The sequence below is a fragment of the Halyomorpha halys genome, unplaced genomic scaffold (genome assembly GCF_000696795.3).
Source record: "Halyomorpha halys isolate HHAL.00 unplaced genomic scaffold, Hhal_1.1 Scaffold1721.1, whole genome shotgun sequence".
In the NCBI taxonomy this organism is placed as follows: Eukaryota; Metazoa; Arthropoda; class Insecta; order Hemiptera; family Pentatomidae; genus Halyomorpha; species Halyomorpha halys.
In genome coordinates, this window is record NW_027115850.1 from 82,335 (window position 1) to 103,565 (window position 21,231).

Genomic DNA, 21,231 nt, shown 5'->3' on the forward strand with positions numbered 1-21,231 from the left:
TGAATGTTTCTGAACTTTGAATATTTTATTAAAATCTTGAATACCAAATATAATGTTAATGATATTTGGCTAGCCACACATATTTGGCGATGATCCAATATTTAACGATTCAGCTCGTCAGATCTTGTTTTTCTGGATTTATGATATCATTGTTCATATAATTGTAGTATTTTTTATTCATAAGTAATTGGATAATTTATGTGTTATTTTAATATATGTACACTGATTCCAAGTTCTATGCAAAATATCTCTTCCTTCGTTTTATATTCTAATTGATACCAAATTCAGAATTGATTTTAACGAGTTTTTAAAAAAAATTATAATACATTTTACAATATCATCAAGTCCAGGAGTAAGATTTTTTAATATTTGTGATACCCTATATTCGTTTGGATATAAATGGCGTGAAAGAGGAGTGTGAAATAAACAACCATAAGTTGGTATATGTTGAAGAATATATTTATCTGGGTCAGTTAAAATTCACGGATATCGAGGAGCAAAAGATATCCAGAGGAGATTGGCACTCGGTTGGAAAAAGTTATGTTCCCTTAGGCATCTAATGAAGGGAAAAACAAGTATTGACCTTAAAAGGTAGGTCTTCGATAGTTGCATTAGCCCAATGGTCACTTATGGATGCCAAGCGTGGTCACTGACTATAGATCAGGAGAGGAAAATACATGTGTGGCCAAATAATATTGGAAGAAGTATTGTGAATGTGAGGAAAAGAAATCGATTATGGATCCAGAAAGAAACAGGACTTACTGATACACTGAAGATGATAAGATTGAGCAAATGGAAGTGGGCAGAGCATCTCATTCAATGCTAAGAAAGATGACAGATGGTCAAAAATTGCCACAGAATGTACTCCCTTCGACATTCAAAGAAGAAGAGGACGTCAAAAGAAAAGATGGAGCGATATGTTCAAGAGGATGGCAGGACCCCTCTGGTGGGGAGGTGCTAGGGACAGGGATGTCTGGAAGAAGAAATGGAAAGAACTCGCCCCCCGGGATGTACCGACTATTACTCCCGACAGGGAAGGCCTATGCAGAAAAGGATACGGAAAGATGGAGAGAAAATTGATAGAAGCTAATGTTTTTTCAACTATTATATATATATATACATTTATTTGTTTTTCTCTCTCTATCTTCTTTAAATTTTTATATTATATTTTGAAATGATTTTAATTTATTGTGTAAATAAAAGGCTATTTCATTTCATACTCGTTTGGATATAATAGTATAATGTGGATCGTATTAATATGTTTTACAACAAAAGGTATAAGAGAAATCATATAAAAATAATATTAGTTTCATGTTAAATCACTTTTCTTGGTGTTTCATAATATTTGGATGGAATACCAAAGGTATTATCTAGATAATTTAATTTAGTTTTCTTATAATTTTATTTTTTATTTTTAAACATTTCCTACTAAACCGTTTAGAAATAGTTGTCAATTTTTTGAATGACTTTGTATAAGCAAAATATATTTTTTGAGGTTAGCTAATGTGGTTGGACAGCTTTACTTATAGAGAAAGAATGTATCTTCATGTATTTGCTAAATAATTTTAATTATTTTTTTCTTAATGTAAATATATCATATTTATATACTTTTGTCTGTGTTTATTAATCTCTATTTATTGATTTGTGTTTAGGAACTCTTTATACTGAAAAGCAGATAATTGGTGTCATGTTCACATTGGAATGCAGGTACGTTGTTATACCTTATTGTAATTTAGAATCAACGCTTTGTCGCTAGATTTAATCTAATAATTAATTTTTACCAGACATTTCCTGTACTTAGCTTGATGCAATAATCTTATGTACCAAAATATATGGAAGCTTTTCTACGATTTTGGTCACCACATGTTTTTACAAGGAGGCTGACTTTGGTTTATGGTATGATCATGATACCTTAAACCAAGTTCAGGGTTATTAGTTGGAAGGAATTGGTTATAGGTCCATGATCATACAATCATTTTAAAAAAAAAATAAAAAAATAATATATTTTTTACATTTAGAGGTAGATATGTACATGAAAGGGTAACTATATTACAGGGGTAACAGGTAAGCCTTTGAGGCTATCATCAGTCCCAACCGTGGTGGTGATGATCTTCGTGGACTGGCACACACACCTTCTCCCATACTGGCTTCCAAACCTTCTTCCAATCTGGAACTTGTATCGACTTCCAAGCAGGTACTTTTTCTTGTTTCCACTCCTCCTTCCATACTAATTTCTTTTCAGGCACCCATTCTTGTTTCTTTTCTGTCTTCCAGATTTGAATCCACTTCTCTTTCCATTCCAGTTTCTTTTGTGGTACCCAAATCTGTTTCTTTTCAGTCCTCCAGATTTGCTTTTTCTCTGTTCTCCATATCTGTTTCTTTTCAGTTCTCCATATTTGTTTTTTCTCTGTTCTCCAGATCTGTACTTTTTCTGTTCTCCAAATCTGTTTTTTCTCTGTTCTCCAAATCTGTTTCTTTTCAGTTCTCCATATCTGTTTTTTCTCAGTTCTCCAGATCTGTTTCCATTCTGTCTTCCACTCTAGTTTTTTCTCTGGAACCCAGATTTGTTTCTTCTCTGTTCTCCAAATCTTTTTCCACTCAGGCTTCCATATAAGCTTCTTTTTCCAAAGACCGTGGGAGGTATATTCCCAGCCGTGGGGATCTTTACCCAGGTTTTTCTCTCCAGGAACCCATTCCTTTACCCAAACAGGGATCCATATTTTCTTCCAATCTGGAACTTGTACTTCCTTCCAGATAGGAACTTGGATTTCCTTCCATACGGGTACTTGTATTTTCTTCCAGTCGGGTACCTGTACTTCCTTCCAATCAGGTACCTGGATCTCTTTCCAATCTGGAACTTGAATCTCTTTCCAATCTGGTACCTGAATTTCTTTCCAGTCCGGAACCTTAACTTCTATCCAGTCTGGTACCTTTATTTCTTTCCAGTCTGGAACTTGGATTTCTTTCCAGTCTGGAACTTGAATTTCTTTCCAGGCTGGAACTTTGATTTCTTTCCAGACTGGGATTTGAATCTTCTTCCAAGCAGGTACCTGAACTTCTTTCCAAATTGGAACCTGTATTTCCTTCCACACTGGTACCTGAACTTTTTTCGAAACAGTATTCCAGACTTGTTTTTCAACGGTCTTCCAGATTTGCTTCCATTCTTCTTTCCAAGCCAATTTCTTTTCCCAAACACATTTTGGCTGAGAATGGCCCCAGTCTCCTCGGTCTTCTAATTCGATACTGAAACAAAATTATAAAAAAAGGTTAGTCATGATCATGACATCGCAAAGTTTATTATATTAACATAGACATTATTTTTAATAAGGGCTGTTATAATCAATATTTAAGTCATAATGACAATAAATTAAAAAAAACACTCATCCCTTAATATAATCATAAATGTTAGCAAATGGTAACGATTGAAATTTCTGTATAGCCGATAGAAAGTCCTTGTTCTAAGTTTCCGTATGAAAGTACTAGAATGAAGTACGCTTTAAGATATGCGGGTACTGTTCGTGACCATTGTGAAAGTCGTCATCAGGAACGAATGATTAAATCGCGCTCACTTTGACTCCACTTCCGTGTTCCGCTGATAAAGATGACTCAACGACTCTCGTTTGATTAAAGGAATAAAAGTGTATGTGATGTCTTCTCTAAGAATTAAAAGATTGTCAGAAAGTCTTGGTAGAACGAAGTAGAAGTAAATTTACATGAAGGCCCTTCATTTATAAGTTCTCCTACTTGTACACTAATTGGTACAAATTATTTTTAACAAAATTCATACTATTTTTCTAAAAATATAAAAAATTATAAATTAAATGTAAAAAAAAAAAATCAAGGCGTACAAAATGATTACGCAGTGAGCTGTCGAAGATGATAGTGCTAATGGGCAGAGAAAGGACTGCTCAGAAGATCACGACCTCCCGCTTTATCCGGTTACCGCATCGTCACACTTCCGTCTTTCAGGCAAATGTAATTCTAGAACTACGGCAACCTTTTGGTTAGAAACATTAAAATTACCTAAGAGGTCGGTAATTCAATCTCGGAAGTCATGAAGAAATATAGTTTTATGATGAATGACGTTTTCTTTTTATTGCTACAAATTTCTAGTTATAATGGATGCCTGTAACGACTAATGGGTTTCTCTTTGAGAAAAAGATTTTAAGTAGTTAATAATGTCTGTTGAGTAATAATTGAAGGTATATTCTTGGTTAATCGAAGTGGTGATGAACAGCTAAAGAATATTACTCTGCTTCTAGATTTATTAAATATAAATATTATTATCACGATTATGTGGTTAATGTATCTTTCAAAAGAAGTACATATTAATTTTCGCACGCAAAAAGGCACCAGTTTAAACTTTAAAATATTGGAGTGACTATTACAACACTTACTAGACAAACGGTCCAAACTTCCAATTAATTACAGAAGACTACTCTCAACCTGACTATAATAAGCCTATTTCGACTTAAGGAGTCGAACTTATGGGCTCCACTAAACCTTCGAATTCCTATTGCATCCAATCCTTACAACTCAAAATCTTTCGTAAAATCCTTAATACTCCTTACTAGTTACTTAGTAGTAGTTAATACTACTTCTAGTTAGACATTCACTAGTACTAGACATTAATGTTTGCTTCTGTGCCTTAATTCCTAGTATTTTTTTAGCTTAAATTAATTCATTTAGTGACAAAAGCATGCCAGAAGTTTGATTAAAGCTGTATTTTGGTCGGTTCCAGTAGTAGATAGCTTTGTCTAGGTACAACTGGATCGTTCGAGCAATTATCGCATAATTGGATCCAAGTCCAATCAAGTATTATTAAACAGGATAAAATCTGTTACCAGGACTGTAAGTTGTGAGTATTGATTTTTTGGTTAAAAAAAAAGATTTCATAATTGCTGCTATTGGCGGAAAAAAAAATAAAAAATCTGTTTTGGAAATCGACAAAAGACGTATGTGTAAAAAAAAAAAGGAAGACAAATTAAAGCAGATAAATGACACTAAATTATTAGAAGAAGATGGTCGGGGAAGGAGGGGGAGGGACCAGCAAATATACACAAATAAACAAAATCTTATTCATTTGTACCGACCTTTTGACCTTAATTTCAGGCCTTCATCAGGACGTGGCAAAGATGTCAGCAAACTTATTTTGCCTTATTAAGTTGAAGAAGAGATGACTAATTAACTTCTTGTGTTTGATATTGGTCCGCTGCTATTGGGATCTTAATGTGTACATTTGGCATTAAAATCAAGTTTTGATTTGGTTTATTACGTTTTAAAAAGTATCATAGTTTTCTTCTTTTTTTTCCCACATTTCTTTTTTACTTCAGTTTTTATGCAGTTAATCAATCTGAGCTGTTAAAAGAAATTTCTACTTTATGCTCACTCATTTTAAATACATTGATTGGAAACCCTGTCTCAAATATTTCAACAACAGGTGCACTTATGCAAAAGTGCACTGACTATTAAATGTGGGAGAAAACCAAACCAAGATTACTGCCAAGCACTGACATGTTTCAACTACATGAAAACTTACTTTGATAATATGCTAACCCTGAGTAGTTCAAATCTGACGTTTTCATAAGACTTTGCAATTTCTTTTCCAAGTTACATCACGCATTATACTGACATCAGTAAACAAACGCTATGCTTGATCACCGTAAGGTGCCGCAAACTCGTTAAGTAATCGGTTGAGGAATCCTTAGGCATTGAAATAAGGAGGAAGTGACGTATGTATGTCATCGAATCTCAAACTCACCGTTTTTAATTATTTTTGTAAATGGGTTAATTATTAGTCGGAATATAAATGCTAAATACTCCTTCAAAGATGTCGCAAAAGTAAATTTTAAGTCCTGCACAGAGGGGAGACTACATTATGTTTACATTTATTTCATAAAGTCAGAACATGTAATGATATAATGTAAGGTACAATAAATTTGCTTTATGAAAAGAATAAATGTTATTTCTGTAATATGGAGTAAATAATACCTCCTTTATTTGTATTTGTGTTATATGTCAGGATTATAGAGTTTAGAATTATGAAGAAAGCTTATCCTTTTCTGGAAAGAGCGACTAATTTTATCATATTAAAGAATGTTATTGAGGCGGACAAGAGATGCCAATATGTAAAGAGGCGGGCTCATTATCGTTATAATAATGGGAAGAATAAAAAGGTTGGGCTACTGGGTGTCGCCGCAATGACGGGAGAGACAAGGCTTCGGTTTATTATACTTCAAATCTAACGACTTCCTCATCGCCGTTCGGATTCCCAAGGGTTGTGAAAGTAAAGAAAGGAGGGAAGAGTCGTGTAGTGCGCTGACTTCAATACGCGCTGCTAATTTTCTTACCGTAACCCAGCAGTGTGTGAACTCCTTCACTCCTCGATTCAACACTTCACACCTGTCAAGATGATATCACGCACTTCCTTCCCGCTTTCGTCATACTCTGCGGAAATAGTTTTCCAAACTCAAATATGTATAAATCAATCAGCATTTTTTTTTTTTATTTACCACTTCATTTTTTTTTTAGGTGTACAAGAATGAATATTTTGACCCATGGACAATGTGCTGGCATTCATTAATGTAAATAAAATGATTAAAAATTAAGTTTGTAGGGAAAAAACTATATACAAATATTAGTGGAGAATTCCAAATAAGTTAAATATATAACCATTTTTTACTATGATTTTTCGATATTATTTAAAGTGTTTCATGCGTAGACCAAATAGTAGTCCAGTATTACGTGATTTGGTTAAAACCGTGATTAGAGAAAAAAATACCTTGATGTCTTCTTAAGAAAAATCAGACGCAGTTTCATCATTTTTCTTCTTCAAATTTTGAGTAGTTAAAGTGGTTTTAAGGTTGTACCCGAAATGGGTTTAATACTATATCTTGAAATATTGTTTAAAAATAAAAAGAGAAAATTAACTAATCGTGAAAATAATATAACATTAGAGGTAAAGGAATAGCTCAGTGGTTAAGGCAAGTGGCAGATAATTATTATTTTGTTTCTGTAGCCATGAGTAAACCATGTAAGTTCGGGAATTCTCCGGAGCACATAGCCCCAGTAAAGTGGGTACCCTTAATTGAGCAAACGCCAGGTGATTGAACGTGATGTTGAACAAATCACCTCCCTATACAACCGCTGTTCAAAAAACAGTACTTCGTTACAAAATACTAAACCTCTGACCCTTTTTCGAGCAGTATAGATTTAAACTATAATTTTTGTGATTTCCAATGGGTCTTTGATTTAAATAATAAAAAAGAAGAAATCACCAACTGGTGTGTGATAAGGAAAACATGCGCATTAAATGCTTCACTTTTAGAAGTCATATAGTGAGGAAACGAAAGCTACAACATAACCAAAAGAGGCGGTTACCCTCTGTTGCGGTTTCATTTTGGTTTATGACCAGGGCCTTCACTTCTCCAGTGAGTCATCCACTTCTTCATCTTTCTGTTATTGTTGTCTATCCTTCCGGAAGGACCACTTTTTTTTCTTTTTTTTTTAGAGCCGCATGATGTAATGGAGTATGATTCGGAATGTGCTTTCGCGCATATAATATTAGACCGTCGACCGGATCTTTAGATTACGTAAAACGAAATCTTTTAATGTAAGAAATAAATCACACAGAGAAAGCTTTCCTCTCTATTTTTTTTTTTAAATTACCTAGCATTTTTGAATGAACTGTCTAAAAGAATGTTTGTCGAAACGAAATGGAGTTGCTGCGGCTAGTGAGCTTTCTTCTGTTATAAGGAAGTAAATACTCAACTTTTCACTGATGGTTGCCAACTGTTGACAGGTTAGTAAAACGGGCAGCTTCAAGGATAGCTAGCTTAAATGATGAGAAACGTTTTTCTTCCATAAGTCAAAAAAAGGCATAAACGTTTCCAACAAAATCTCTCAAATATCATGTAATTTATTCGGTGATGTTATGGAAATTATTGAACTTTTTTTTTTTTTTTATCAAAAAATTCTCTTGACTGTTTAGACATAAAGAAAGTTTGAAGTGCCAAATACATGTGAAAAATCCGTCCTTTGGATTAATTGACGCAGTTAGAAAAACAAGCAGCGATGACAGGTAAATCAAACATGTTTTGATCTTAAAAAAATTAATAAATTTTCGTTTTCACTGTAATTTTTTTTATTTGTACATCGGACATACTTCATATTTTTATAATAATTTTAAATGCAAAATGGAAACCGGGCAGAGTGCCATACTCTAGTCAACCGTTAGACTATCAGAGATCATACTCTACTCTACTCAACAAAATTTAAAAAAAAAAAATGAAAATAATCAATTAAAACATCATTTAATTTATTTTTCAAATTAGTTTCACTTTTACTTGATCATGTAAAATTTTGTGAGACCTGTGAGGAATGTTGATGTTTTATAAGATTTTTTTTTTAATCGAATGGCATAATTAAAGTGATTGGATTACCTATTTATAAAAATAATAGAGGACCTTCAAAGACGATGAACGAGAAGATATCTCCTTTCTTAACTGACTAAAGTAGCCGAACGTAGGTGGAGAAGTATAGCAGAAAAGTAGTGCTATACCTCTTCATTCCATCATTTCCTTCAGTTCCTACTACTTTAGCTACTGGTTGTTTTGAATTTTCCGGAACCTTTTCCGAGGAAACCCAATATCACTTTTGCCTAGCGCGGACCACTGACAGCAGGTGACACCGACTCTATATGAACTTCACATAAGACTATTGTCACTACGTTGAGGCATGCTTTTGTTCACTAAATTGGGTCCTTTATTCCCGTATGTCGTGGAAAACGTCCATTTCATTACAGGACAATTTGAAGGGGCGGAAAATTGGGAAGACTGCCCGGCGGGGCAGTGTGCTAACATCGGCCTGTTTGTCTACTTCCTCGGCATTATCTTCGGTTGTTATCGCACTATGTGTTGTCAGCTACTACCGTATGTATATTCATGAGAAGTTCCTAAAATCTGGGCCTCTATTGTGTTTTATCTTCAAACAGGTTGTATTGTAATCGGGTGATAGTGATAAAAAATCTAAGACTTTGAAAGTAATTTAAAAAAAAAAAAGGTTTTTCAGTAGTCTCGATTTTATATGTACTTTTCAATATAACCAGGTATACACGGAAGAATCCAAATGTCCTTATTTAAAATTAATTTATGTTTTATTTTTTTATATCTTTAACCTGAAAGTGTGGTGCTCGGTTAAATAGGATTTTGTGACTATCCTTAGTCCACCATATCTTACTGGTTTCAGCGTTTCCCTACTAAAGACTAATGTAAAAATATTTTATAAAATACTGATTTTGCTGAACCGTTTTATCGGTTCAAATTGTTGAAGAACGAATTGATTCGGACACCGGAATAAAAAATAAAACTTGTACCGGTACAACAAAAAAAGGGCCAGAAATTTAGTTCTGTGTTCTGTTTCTTAAGGAGCGTTTCTGCAAGGAGATGATTTGTTCAAGATCTCATTCAACCCCTAGATTTTTCCCCGATTGAGGGGACCCACTTTTGTAGGGTTGGTGTACTCCACGGGGGCTTTCAAACCATCAGGATTGGGTCTGGTCAGACGCTGACGCTGATGCCTTCAGAAGATACCTAATGAAGGTTCTTGCCCTAAAAGGGGAAAGTCAGAATTCTGTCTAGCCAACTCATTACCTACAATCCCTTTGTTACCAGGGTAGGGTTTCCCACTAGTTATAATTCTTTAGGATTTTTTAAGAGTTGTACTTTTTGACTATATTTGTAAAATATATTGTCACATTTAATTTTTTTTTTTTAGAATAAAGTAAACGTTTTTCCTAGCTATTTGAGGACTAATATTGCGTGTCAAATGTCAGTAGTCAATTCATACTAAAATTTAGTACGGCACTTTTTTAGTAACCTCAAATAATATTTTATAGCTAAACCTATAAAATATTATTTAATTACCATTGATAACTTGGGCATCAACATTTTTGAATAAAAAATCCTTGATTGGATGGAAAACAAAAATTAATGATCAGTAGAATTCAGGAGTTTATTAAGCACGTAACGTAGGCTAACTTTTTATGACAAGAAATACGAGCCTGTTAAGACAGGCCTTAACTAGTTTCTTATATTAAAGGAACTGGTCAATGATAAGGGCTAACATAATACCCAACAGTCATTTTAGAAAGTAGAGGAAATCAATATCGGACTGAGCAGCAATTTTTTATACAGTAACACGTTTGAGGTAAGTCAGACAGAAGACTTTCTCCATTTTTTATGTTTAATAATAAAAAAAATACACTTGGGTGTCTGCCTGCTATATATTCTGGACAGGTTTACAGACCTAAGTGAATTTTCTTTATAAAGAGAAAAAGAGAAAGATTTATTTCGTAGTAAGGTCCATGCTAAAAAATATGCATCCCAAACAAGTATGCGTGAGACGTGATCGTGTACACATGGCTACCGATAAAGTTCATTTATACCACAGTATTTTTTACGGATTCCAATAAGGAAGAAATGCTACAGAAGTGTGCAGAGTTAATATAAAGTATATTCTGTCAGACACAGTATGAATAAACTGTTTCTGAAAAAAAACATGCAGAAGATTGTACAAAAAAATTGAGATAGATGATTTCGACCTTTCTGATAAGCCAAGCGCTGTTCGATTTTCGATTGACGACGAAACTTTAATGGTCGTGTTAGAGCAAAATACTTTTTTCGACAAAATCGGAGATTGCGGAAAGGTTTGACTCAGCTGTCAAACCTCGGAAATACACTATCAGTAATTAAATAATTTGAAAACAACAGTCCAAGAAAAAATGCCGATGTTTATTTGGAAGGATTCTTATCGTTTCATGATAATTCTAAGCTTTATATTGCTTTGGGGACTCTTCAGAAACTCGCAGAGTTAGGCAGGGAACTTTTGTCACATCTTCCATATGCCTCAGACTTTGCAGCCTGCCTCCGATTATCACTTGTTTTTGTTCTTACAGAATTGTTTCACAGCAAAAACGAAGATCTTATGAGACAGGAACTCAATTAATTTTTTGCCTCTAGGGATAAGAAATGGGATATACAAATTTCCTGGAAAGAGGTCTTAAATAATAATCCCAATTATTTTATTCAATAAAGTTTATTCAAGCTATGAAATTTTTTTTATTTTTCCATTCTAAAAACGGACAGACAGAATACTTTACCGACTTCATGCCTCTAATTATTCGATTAAATTTAAACTTAAATAGGATTTAATAATCGTATTTTTAAAAACCAATAAGAAATATTTATATAAAAAGTTGAAAAACTGTTGACAGCTGAGTTCGATGCAGTATATGATACGCCAATGCCAGATAGCACTTAGCTTCTGCAATTATGACTTTAATATTTAGAGCCGAGAGCTCGTAGGATAATCAATGAAAACATTTTATTCTGTGTTGCCGTGTTGTACAATGGGACAGATTTCTGGAGATGTGTTGTTTCCCAGAAATGCAAATTTCTTTGACTTGAGAGATTTGTATGCACAACATACTTTACAACCATTTAATTAAATTATTAACGTGAACAATTCTAAGATATTTTATATAATTAAGGCCGCAGTTTATTATTGGGATGAACGGCCGATGAGCCCGTGAACTTGAACGGAGGGTGAAAGGCCCGGACCGGTCAAGGCTGTAGATCTGGGATTCCGCGCGGCTTCGTTCCCATCTGACGCAACCGTCTTTTTACCGCCCTTCAATAATTTATGACCCCTGTCTTTCATATCCTGCCGCTTTCTTATGTAAGGCCTTTGGTTTAGTTTTATGTCTCTTCCTTTCATATATCTCTTCTTCCCTGTTTCAACTCATCTACAATTAATTTAGAAGAACTTGGAAAGTCGGATGTTGTAAGGTTGTACAGATGTTTTTATATTCTGGACATCTGGTATAGAATTTTTTTTAAATATATCACTTTGCTACAGCTTGGTTAAAAAACATACTAAAATGTGATGAATCGATAGTATCAATTAGTTTTTTGGATTATAACTGCTTAACTACTCTCATGGATCAGATTGATTGTTGATTAATCTTATGACCGTTTTCTTTTGTTTTGCCACAAGAAATATTAGCAATCACAGATTAATTTTCTGATATACGTTCATATTTGTTTATGTACTTCAATTTACTCTCATTCAATATAATTAAAAATATAATATAACATATATAATAAAAAATTACCCTTTGTTTAATTTCGTATAATTTTTATATTATAAAATCTGCAACACAATGTTACTTGTTTTCATTTAGACTTATTTATTAATTATTATTAATAAATTTCATTAAAATAAATAGCACATTATTTTACAAGGAAACGACCGCATATCGCAGATTAGTAAATAAAGACTGATGGACTGAGAATATTAACTTTTATTAACAGCGTTGGGAATAATATGATTACAATTACAATTACTTAACTAGAAAACCAATTACTTTAATTAACTAAGCAATTAACATTGCGAATTGCAATTTCAATTAAGGATAGTTTTATCAAAATTTAATTTATTCACTTTTCAAAAATTATTGATGAAAAATTAGTTTGGAAACTTTTTCTAGAAGACAAGATAAAATTTTATTTACCTAAATTGGACTAGAAGTCATTTAAACGAGGGCAGTCAATTTTTATCAATGATCTTAACGTTAATTTTTGCTTGCCTTATTTGAACCATCTTTACCTCAACACTCATTTTTCTCCCACATCTTTATTAAATCATTATCATTTAAGTCCTCACCAATTCTCGAAACGTATATTTGCTTTTCAGCGATTTTTATTTTAATTTAGCCAAAAATTATCTCTTAATTTTTACCATCTTTGAGCTACTCCTGATGAGTTATATTGACCGATGGAAAATTTTGTTAGATTTTTCAAGCATTAACAACATTTATCGCGTCTTTTAGTTAGGAAATCTCTCATTTTTTGCCATTATAACGATTTTTCGTATTACAACATTTTGAAATGCTTGTAAACGATTTTCTCTAAATTTTAAAGTCTAGGAGAATAATAATGCGCCAGATACTAAGTTCGGACGTAATATACATTTTTAAAATAACAAAAAGGTAGGTTACATGCTTAGATAAATTGTTTTCAATTATATTTATTTTACATCGTAATGGAAGCCCCGTCTTCCCTTTCTGAAACGAAAAAAAATTATAAATATAAATGACAACAGAGGATTGATGGAAACTGAATTGGAGAAAGAATATGCTGATGATTGTAGAAAGCTTCCTCAATTAATTAATTAAGTGCGCCTGCAAATTATCAATTAACTCCATTAATTAACTCTTAATTTCCAGTGGTGCGGTTGAGTGTATATGGGGTACGGTACATAGTCGATTGTACAATTCAGATAAAAGACATATTAAATGTTCCTTTCGCCTTAGAGATATGGCCGACTTTGTTCCACCTGATAAACATTGCCTACAGAATTCCCTCACTTTCACTCTCGTAAAATAAGCGCGGGAGAGGATACTGGCTGAGTACAAATGAATCTCATTAAAGGAGTCGACGTAATAATGAGTTCCGCGGTTCAGTAAGAATTATTGTTCGCATGGCTCATGAAAATCTTGATATTACCGCTTTTATTAGAAGTGCTTGGATATGAAATGGAACTTTTTAAAGCCAGGAAATTGCCCTTCTCAGAAATAAGTCATTGCGGTTATGTTCTCCAATAATCCGCAATTTTGCATTAACAAAGTCATAACTTTGTTGCGGTCTCAACTCACTGATTGATTTTTTTTCCTTACAACGAGGAGATAAAAAACCTTAATTATGAAAAATAAATTCAAACTGAACAAATTTTACAAAAGCTTCCCCCCACTACAAAATTTCATATTTAAATTACCACGACATCATTACGATTATTGTTTATGGCATCGTTTTCAGAAAAATATTTGAACCATTTGAAAAGTCTGGTTTTTTGGTAGTACTGCTTCTGTATAAGAGAAGGGGAGGATGTGTTTGATTCAACAATTTTGTTCAAAATTCAACTAAGCGTTTATAAGAATCATAAGATATCTAACCAGATGTTATGGGCAATCGAATGGTTTTGTTAATAGACCTGTTCATTAGAATATGTTCTATTAAAGGAGAAGAGATCAAGCGGTTCTTTAAAGAAGGAGGGATGCGGTTTCTCAGAATCTTAATATATTAGAACTCATGGAAGTTTAGCAAGAGAAGAATGATACCAATGCGAGTGTTTTTAACATATTTTTAAGTACTCCTAATGGAGAACGTAATGGTAAGAATACATTGTGGGTTAAAGTTCCAGAGTTGTAGATTCGAATCCAACCAATATCAGTCAATATTAATTTCACAGAAGCCCGGAAAATAAATGTTTATGTACCTACTTCGGTTGTATAGGTTTTTAATGGAAGTATAAATAATAAGAAAAAATACTTTTAAATGGACCCGTTTATCGTAGTGAGAATCTCTTGAATAAATAAATAAAAAGGCTTAGGAAGCCCAAAGGTTCTATGGCAAATTCACCAATCACTGCTTACATCCCTCTCTCTGACCTCTGTCAAAATTGTTTTTTTTTTCTTTCACCGCTGTCGATTTGATATGATCAATGAACTTGAAATATTGGCCTCTAATAGATATATCAATGCAACTGTGGAATAAAGTAAGCTTATTTGTCTTCCCACAATGCAGGTTTTAGTAAGAAGTAATTGATCTCAATGTTTCATTAACGGTTAGTTTTTTTTTTTAATTTATTTATTTTATTTTATTATGTTTACATATAGTCAACACAACTAAGTGAATAAAATTTTCTTGTATTAGAAACAGTTAAAATTATGCCTAAATGAAGTTTGAAAAGTATTTATTAAATAATATAAGTGGAACTATAATTGGACAGTATGACATGCGGTTTTTACCGTAATTATTTTTTCAATTGTGTAACTCTTTAAGTTATGAGCTTTAGCCTTATTTACCTCATTTAAAATTTAGAATATTATGTCACATTGAAATAAAACCATGAATTTCATTTAAAATAAATGTTTCCACATGAGTTTAGGATGTTGTTAAAATGGATTTATGCAATGGCCTCTTTCAAGCTGTTTAAATGACAGATTGAGAAATATAGAACCAAACTCAAAATTTTTTAGAGACGCTTTCTCATAAGCAGTTAACAAAAATATAATTTATTCTAGAACGGTAATATTTCATTTTTTTACTTTGTTCTTGGTGTTTATCGACCTAGAACCGATTCATATCATAGCGTGCCTGGATCATCAACGGCCTTAAAGTTTATCGCGATGTCCTTTCTGAGTCTGCGGGTCTTAATGACTACCTCTTGCATTATTTCAAGACCTTCCTTAAACCGACCATCCTATGGATTTAATTTTAAAAAATACTTAAATTATATATTATTTATAAGAACAATCGATACTTATAATATTTAGTTTAGATTCTTTGAAAAGTGGATGGGACATTGAAAATACAAAGAATTTCTCTTACTTATAAGGAATTTTCATTCAAAAGAGAGGCCAGACTTTCATATCGTGGGACATGAGAATGTAAACAATACAAATGATGGTAATACATAAAGTGTGATGGGAGCAAACAAAATCTATACAAAAAGGTTTAGATACACAAAGTTTTGCATTTAAATCTTAATCTTATTTTTTTTTAAAATCAACTCCTTTTACTCGAGGAAACTTTTAACGGATTTTGCATCATCCAACTTCTTAGGAACAGAATTTAGCTGTTATAAAGTTATTTTCTGGTGAAAACTTTAAATCGTATGTAAACTTCATCCGTCAAAAATTAGAATTTTATGAAAATATTTCGTGATGGTCCCACGGAATGAAAACTCAACCCTCCCAGTATGGTTAGAGTAGTTTTGTAACCTGTATATAACCCACAATATTTCAGAAATGAACAGGCTGGGGAAAATAAAAAATTAAAAAAAAGGTATGCACCATAATAAATTCTATTATTTTATTCTAAAGAATAATTGAACTGATATTTTTTATATTAAAACCCTCATAACCCCACTCCTAAAAAAATAAACGAATTATCTTTTTCTCTAAGACAGTAAAAATAAATTAAAAGATGGTGACATCAACGAAATGTTGTAAACCGAGATAAATCAGGTTAAAACTAGTGTAGGAGATACTTGTATTAAACTTTTTGAAAATTTATTTCTAATAATGTTGTTTAAAAAAGGATTTAATCACCCACAGGTTATAATTCAACAAAAATAGAATTAATTTTTTTTAATTAAAAAAAAATGTATTCTTCAAAAAATTATTTCTTTTTTCTTAAATTACTAGATAGTAGAGTTTCTTATGCTAATATGTTTATTTAATATGAAAAAATAAGAAACTGTGTAATTTTTAATATTTTATTGTAATATTTTGCCGCTTAAGCTGTAATACATTACAGCTCGGAAAAAATCTACCATTAAAAAAACCATCATTCTAAAAATTCTTGATATCAAAAGAAATGCATAGGTATCCTACAAGACGATGGATGAGAAGAGTAGAATCCATAATGATTGATTTTTATTTTAATAGTATAAAATCAATACGATTATTGGTTGCTAACTATTTTTCGAAATTACGAGGTACAGTTTAAGCTGGTTTATCTACTAGGCCTACTAACTTTTCGTTTCAAATCAAATAAAAAATCAAATGTACTTATTATGATTCACCAAATACTCTTTAATATTATTTACAGGAACTTGAAGAAAATAAATTACAGAACTTACTTATTTAGTTGGAATTAATTCCGTTGTAGTTAAACAGAACGATATAAAATGTAGGATGTTAGTTTTTTTTTAATTTGAAATCTAGTCTGATGAGCTAGATTTCATCATCGACCCTGAAAATGCCGAAAGAAGCTGACCGGAGAAAGTTGCCCAACCCTTGAAGTTCACGGTGAGAGCAATTAATTTATAATAACGCCTCTTCCGCCTTATGCAAGAGGTGGTCCTGCTGCAATCTGGCGGTTTAATGAATGACCTATTAGCTATGTCTTGTCGCTTGTCGATTTAAACGCTTCGTTATCGCTGTGTCAAGGCGCCTTATTATATGCTGATAGCTGCAGTCGGTTGATTATACACCAATTAACTGTCATCACATGAAATCTATTGACAATAGGCACTATCCCTGTGCATTAGCGAATTAGGATTCCATCATCATTCCAATAATTTTTGACCTATTAATTTATATTAGTGTAATGATTACATTATAGAGACAAGAGATTGTAGAATCGATAAATAGAGTGCTTCCAGCGCTTAACGCTCAAGATTCAAATCCTGCAGCTTGCTACTCTACCTTAACTTTTGACTATAAATTAGTGGTCTTTATCATAAAAGCAATCAAGCTTTGACAGAGTGGTTGAACTTAAAACACTCATTCAACTGGTGCAAAAATGCGAGGTACACTCTTTGAAAGCAACAAACCGTACTGTGCAAGCGCCTATCAATCATATGAAGCTTTTAAAGCGTATGGAAAAGTGTATATGCTTTGTAAGGACACAATGCTTTCCAAAAATATCACATAAGTTTACCTTTGTCTACACTTAGGTCTTCCCTAGGCTTCTTGGAACTTATTTATGAATTTAAAATGAGAGCTTTGAAGACAAATGATGGGGTTATTCAAGCAACATATGATCACCTATTTCAGTTCCAAAACAAGTGAATCTATTCGGTTTTAAGCGGAATCCATAAACTTCCTCCAAAACCGACCAAGTATTGAAATGACAGTCGAATTCAAAATTGTTTACTGAGTCGAAATCCCTTGATGGAATTGCGAAAATATTAATAATATGTATGAAAATTTATTTATTTTTCGTGGCCTATCAAGATACGGAAAAGTACAAAGCCCACCCATCTTTTTTTTGCGATATGAAAGGAAAAAAGTAAGCTGATAATACTTCACTAAATATATATCACGTTTTTGACAAAGAAATTTTAGGCCACTTCTTTCTCACAATATGTCGAATATTTTAGTCTAAAGCAAATCTTAAGAAGTTCTCCCAGCGTTTTAAAGATTTTGGTTTTCTGTAATTGAATAAAAACCAACTCTTTCCAATTGTTATGTCTGTGGCAATTGGTAGAGATTTTCCTTGAGTAAAAAATGTTTTCGGTTAATTAAGGATTGCATTATTCAAAGTGGAGATTTTTTTTTTAATACTATTATAAATATATTATTCCTTTAGATAAAATTTTGGAATTTATTTAGGCTTTATTCTTGATATACTAATAATGTACCAACAACAAAAACAAACACTGAGCTTTAAATATTAAAAAGTAAAGAAAAGTGAGTGAAAAAGTTTGTCTTTGTTTTACAAACCAGAACAAACCGCTATTTAACGTGCCTGTTTTAACAAGCTACATGCAGCTATCTCATAATACGTTGTGAATGTTGTGCAACCGAATAATCTGTCTGAATAGTCTCATATTGTACCACTTTAGAATAATTGCTATTTGTTAGAAATAGTGACTTCGTCACAAAGTTAATCAGCATTCCTAGTTTTTCATGCCTCTAATAGCTCAGAAATGTTATGAAGTTTTTACTATTAACTTTGGAACATTATCAGGTTACAACTAGTGTGCTCCAATAGACGGCCACTATTACACGGACATTATTGAAATGAAGAAATATTTCATTACTCGCATGGTATTTCGCTAAACTATTAGACAGCTATACGTTTACTAATAACTTTCTAGCTTGATATATTATATTAAGACACAGCCAAGAATTATTTTTTTTATTTAGCTTCATTTTTAAATAAGTATCCTCAAAATTCCATACTTAGTACAACTCTTAATGAACATTAAATTTTGTCGTCAACGGAAATGTTTTTGCTTATTATCACGGCGTTAAAATCACTCGATATTGAAGTTGAAAAATTTTACTTGAATTATTAACTTGAATTGAATACTTTTCTTATTTACTAGCAAGATCATAGAATATATTATTGATATAATATTCGAAAAAAAAAAATGTTTGCTTAGTGATTCGTATTCGGCATTAAAGTCTTTTTTGGTTTTCGTTTATTATAACAGCTCTATATTTTCAAAAATTATTCCTTAAAAGGTATATGATTTTTTGCAAATAGTTTGGTACCGATTTTAAATGGTTCCTGTTCTTTAGATTGATAAACACGAGGGGTTTCAATGTGATTGATTTGATACGAAAAGAACTGGTAAACTCATGTACATGGACGATTTGAATAATTAATATCGATCTATTCATATTGTATATGTCTTGCAAGTTTTTTTATGGATTATATACTCACTGCTTCTTTTGCCTCTGTCCTTCTGCTGGTTGGTTTTGTCCCGGATCCGGATTCGGCACTGGGCCGCTTAGCACCGCGGCTACCAGGCAGGTCGCCACCTGAAAAAGATCAAATTATTGATTAAAAAAATACTATTTTTTATATTAAATAATAATACCAATAGGAAGGAATTAATTATTTTTATTTTGTTTTAAAATGTGAAAAGTAATTATTAAACATCGATTAACTGTTATTATATTCATATAAAATATTTAAAAAATGAAATAAAAGTTTATAATATTTTAAAGAATATTATCATTAAATTCTTTGCAAAATAATATATTTTTATCTATATTTCCTGTTTAAAGATAGTAATAACGTTAGTACAAATTTGCTTAATAATTAATTATTTTTTTGATAATTATAGATTATAATTTTGTCTGACATGTAAATATTTTTAGGCGGTCTAAATATTTATGTCGTCAGTAAAATATTTACTGGGTAAAAAAATCAATTTTTTAAATTAAAAAAAAGAAAATTTAAAATTTTTTAAAATATTAAAATAAACTTGTGTAAAAAAAATTAAAAAAAACTATTTATGAATTTTAAATATCCTTCCAAGACACAACCACGAACACACTGACAATAACACACTGACACTAGAACACTGACCAGGACGTGGCTGACGAGGGGTCGCACCATTCTCTGCAGTCTGCGCACTCACCTGCCCTACTCCCAGTTTATATAGTTCCCACTCAGGAGGGGCGTGCTTTCTAGCCAACCCCTAGCTTCTTCGCCTTTATGTAATCCGGCATCCTCTTTGGCCAATTTTGTCTTATGTTTGTTTTGGAGTGGCTTGGCCAATATGTGGTATATTAGCGTTTGTAAGAGGGACATCTGTCATTGCTTAAGGCTTGATAACTTAAACCTTGAAGATCCTCCATTTATTTAAATAAAAATAGAGTATTCTTGAAATTAAGTATTAATTTTCTAATACTTTAATAATATAATTTATAACTTTATCAACAATTTCGATTTACAAAAGCGATATATGTAATAAGCGTTTATCTTTCGTAAGGTATTTAAAAAATAAAAACATAAATTTAGCTGCCTTAGAACTTCTTGACTATCGCAAAATATAATGTAATTAAAAACCTTATTAATCATATTTTATGAAATCCATTCATTTAAAATATTTAATTCTTAATCAGTTGCATTGTTTTCTAAATCGTGCTTCTTCATAAATGTTTTTTTATTGTAATTCCTGCTCAGTTGTATTGAATCGTGGCCTATTCTGTTTTTATAGGGGCCGTCTATAGAGTAAAATTTAAAGCATTATTTAATTAAAAGTTATTGTAAATTTGAATTTCTTCAATAAAAAATCTATTTATTCAACCCAATTGAATGTTTTGTGAAAATATGTTACACACCATAATTCGAACATGTTTACCTATACTATTTTGTAATATGAACTATTTAAAACATTAAATAAAATTTGTATAACTTCTCTAGCCTGCTTTACAGAACAATTTTCATCACGTGGCTTGTCATATTAATATCCTAGATCAATTATACTTTATCCACTCGATATATTCAAAATTCGTTTCATGTTACAGATAAAATTATAAATCAATTATTTTATTTTAAAAGTTAGCTAATATGTATAAGCTATTATCATGTAGCAACGTGTATATATTCATACCATACAAACATGATAAATAAAAATATATCTAATAAAATAAATGTATACTAATAATGATAAAATAAGTAAAATGATATTTGTACATCACCAACAAAAAGGCAAACAAATAAGATAAATGAAAATAATCAAGTTAAAAAAATAATTTTCCTTTTTCGACACCATTATTGTTAGCCTCCTCCAAAAGCTTTCGACAGTTATTACGATAAGTTACAGCAGCTCTTCAATTTCGGAACCCAAAAAGTTCAAGAAAAAGGAAAGATGTGAAATAGTTGATCTTCAAGGGCAGACCTTGTGTGTAGAATCATCTGA

The 21,231-nt window shown here is 31.9% G+C and overlaps 2 protein-coding genes across 2 annotated transcripts in view; one reads left to right on the top strand and one right to left on the bottom strand.

Moving 5' to 3' along the window:
• Window positions 1–1,651: 1,651 nt before the first annotated feature.
• LOC106690446 (uncharacterized) overlaps window positions 1,652–21,231 on the top strand; it is a 282,414-nt gene continuing 262,834 nt past the window's right edge. The window contains exon 1 of the mRNA XM_067052814.1: window positions 1,652–1,707. Within this exon, the coding sequence (XP_066908915.1) occupies window positions 1,702–1,707 (6 nt within the window). The 5' untranslated portion in view covers window positions 1,652–1,701. The remainder of the gene's footprint in view (window positions 1,708–21,231) is intronic.
• On the bottom strand, window positions 1,976–19,933 carry LOC106690447 (uncharacterized). Its single transcript, XM_014435892.2, has 3 exons — window positions 19,893–19,933; window positions 19,242–19,339; window positions 1,976–3,243 (listed from the first exon to the last, which is right to left on the bottom strand). The coding sequence occupies exons 1-3, from the start codon at window positions 19,920–19,922 to the stop codon at window positions 2,085–2,087; spliced, it is 1,287 nt and encodes a 428-aa protein (XP_014291378.1). The 5' UTR covers window positions 19,923–19,933; the 3' UTR covers window positions 1,976–2,084.